At 31.8% G+C, this 3,098-nt stretch overlaps 1 protein-coding gene across 1 annotated transcript; it reads left to right on the forward strand.

Annotated features, from left to right (window-relative positions):
* Window positions 1-348: 348 nt before the first annotated feature.
* LOC140442279 (uncharacterized) lies at window positions 349-1,017 on the forward strand. The gene has a single exon (XM_072533353.1). It carries the CDS (start codon window positions 349-351, stop codon window positions 1,015-1,017), a length of 669 nt encoding a protein of 222 aa, XP_072389454.1.
* Window positions 1,018-3,098: the final 2,081 nt, after the last annotated feature.

A 3,098-nucleotide genomic window follows, 5' to 3' on the forward strand; every position in this document is an offset into this window, starting at 1 on the left:
CTCCATTTGATTTTATTTTTTTTGATAGTGTATAAGACAGTTCTGTAACAAATAGTTGTGAAACGTTAGAAAACAAGATCATAAATACAACGCAGTAAAAGAAACAATTTTAGGTTTTTTTTTAATTTCTTGAAGAATAAAAGAGTAACAAGAAAAGAGTTTTGAAATTGGTTGAAATTAAAATCAATTTTCAAAATAAATCAAAGTCGGCTCAGTCGCGTCCATATGTGCAGTGCCAGTCCACGGTTTTCATCCAAACAATATGGCGTCAAGGTCACCGAATTTTGACTAAAAAGATCAAAGGTACCGCGGTATAGTGAGAATACTGGTTGTTATTTATACTGTGGCATGGAAGAGCTTTTTGAGTGTAACCTCGTGGAAGGAAATAAAAAAGTTTCAATGTTCCTCACTTTCATGGGAGGGGAAGCGTATGAGGTATTAAAGGATTTGTTAGCACCAGAGTTACCACGGATGAAAACATATCAGCAATTGAAAGATGTTCTTGTTCTGCACTATAGTCCAAAACGATTAATCATTGCAGAGAGGTATAACTTTTATTTAAGCAAACAGGAGCCAAATGAACCATTAAGAGATTATGCTCAAAAGTTGAAAAACCTTTCCAAGCACTGTCAATTTGGTAACTTCTTGAATGATGCCTTACGAGATAAGTTCGTTTGTGGAATGAAATCAGATACAATAAGAAGAAAATTACTGACTGAAAGTAATTTAACATTCGAAAGAGCTCTTCAAGAAGCCCAAAGTATGGAGGCGGTAGAAGATCAATCAAGATTTTTGGAGTCAGATACAGTGTTATCAAAGTTGGGTGCAACAAACAGCAAAAATTTACCAAAACAATCATCATCTGAACAAATGCCAGTGAAATCATGTTATCGGTGTCAAAGGAATCATAACCCAGAAAGTTGTCCTGCGAAAGTTGTCCCAGAAAGAACTGGGAGTGTTACAATTGCCACAAAAGAGGCCACACCAGTCGTGCATGCAGGAAAAGAAATTCAGTGAACACAGTGCAATATGATCATAGTGAGTGTGAGGAAAATTCCTTAGAGTTAGGTTTTATTGGTAATGTAAAACAAGAGCATGAGAAACCCTGTAAAGTCACATTAGATATAGAAGGTAAGCTTTTAAATTTTGAAGTAGATTCTGGAGCATGTAAAAGTGTTATTCATGTTAAAGATTATGAAAAAGAGTTGTCATTCTTAGAAATGTATCCTGTAAAGTATAAGTTGAAAGTTGTTACTGGTCAGAATGTAGAAATCATAGGAGAAATTGAGGTAATTGTTAGGGTTAATAATAGGACATTTTGCTTACCTTTGGTAGTTATAAATTGCAATAGTACATTCTTACTTCTACTTGGACGTAACTGGTTATGTTTTATTTTATCAAATTTGGAAAAAAGTTTTAATATAAATGTCATCAATAATGAAAGGTTAGATTTAATAAGCAGTGAACATCAAGTTAAAAATGATAGCAATAAAATAGAGGTTTTAGTAAACCAAGTTAAAACAAAATTTACCAACAATTTTAGAGAAGAAGCCATGTCTTCTATTAAAGATTTTAAAGTACATATATAAAGTTGAGGGATGGTGTGAAACCAATATTTTACAGAGCTTATGAAATGCCATATGCATTGAAACCAAAAGGAGCTGAAAAGTTAGGTAGAATGGTCAGTATGGGTATTTTATCAAAGGTAAAGAGTAGTAAGTGGGCTAGTCCTATAGTTATTGTACCCAAAAGGAATGTAAATGAAATAGGAATTTGTGTTGATTTTAAAAAGACGTTAAATACAGCCATAGATGGAGATCACTGTGTATTACCTTTGCCTAATGATATATATGCTAGTTTAGCAGGTAGTACCTAAATATTTTACAGTGTTAGATTTAAAAGGAGCATACCAGCAACTTGAAATAGGGGAAGAATCAAAAGAATATTTTACTATTAACACCCACTTGAGGTTGTTTAGATATAACAGACTTACTTATGGTGTAAGCTCAGCCATAGGTATTTTTCAAACCATAATGGACACAGTGCTGGTCAATCTCCCAAAGACTAAATATTATTTAGACGATATTTTAATTCATGGTACAACTTTAGATGAATGTCATTTAAATGTAATTAATGTTTAAAAAAAAATAGAGGAATACAAAAAAATAAATGGTAGTAAATGTAAATTTTATAAATCAAGTGTAGAGTTTTTGGGTCATATTATAGATGCAGGTGGTCTACATCCAACGGAAGAAAAAGTCATATGTATTAAAAATGCCGCAGCACCAGAAAATGTAACACAGTTAAAATCATATTTAGGTCTTCTTAATTTCTATGGGAAATTTATTAGTATGTTGTCCACAAAGCTTAAACCATTATATGACCTATGCAAAGCAAACACGAAATTTGAATGGACTGAGGAAGTTGAGCAAACTTTTCAGCAGAGTAAAAAGTTACTAATGTCAAATTATGTATTAACTCATTATGACCCTCGCCTTACAATTGTTATTACTTGTGATGCTAGTGGGTATGGAGTTGGAGCAGTATTGAGCCACAAAATAGATGGTGATCTAAAACCTATAATGTTTGCATCTAGGACAATATCAACAGCTGAACAACGGTATTCTAATTTGGAAAGGGAGAGTTTAGCTATAATATTTGCCGTAAAACATTTCCATAAATATATATATATATATATATATATATATATATATATATATATATATATATATATATATATATATATATATATATGGTCGAAAGTTTGTATTTTTGACTGATCATCAACCTTTACAATTTATTTTCGGAAAGAATAAAAGTATTCCAGTAGCTGCAGCATCTACAATCACTCGTTGGACTATTATTCTATCTGCCTATGATTATGAAATACAGTATAAAAAGGGAAAGATGATTGCAAATGCTGATGGTCTATCGAGGCTTCCGATGACATCAGAAACAGAAATCTCAAGTTCTCTTTATTCTTTCAATTTAGTTAATAGTATTCCGTTAAATTTTGAAGATATTATGAATGCTACTAAGAAAGATTTGCTAATATTGAAAATAATAAATTTTACGTTATCTGGGTGGCCTTAATCAGT

The sequence above is a fragment of the Diabrotica undecimpunctata genome, chromosome 5, assembly GCF_040954645.1.
Source record: "Diabrotica undecimpunctata isolate CICGRU chromosome 5, icDiaUnde3, whole genome shotgun sequence".
In the NCBI taxonomy this organism is placed as follows: domain Eukaryota; kingdom Metazoa; phylum Arthropoda; class Insecta; order Coleoptera; family Chrysomelidae; genus Diabrotica; species Diabrotica undecimpunctata.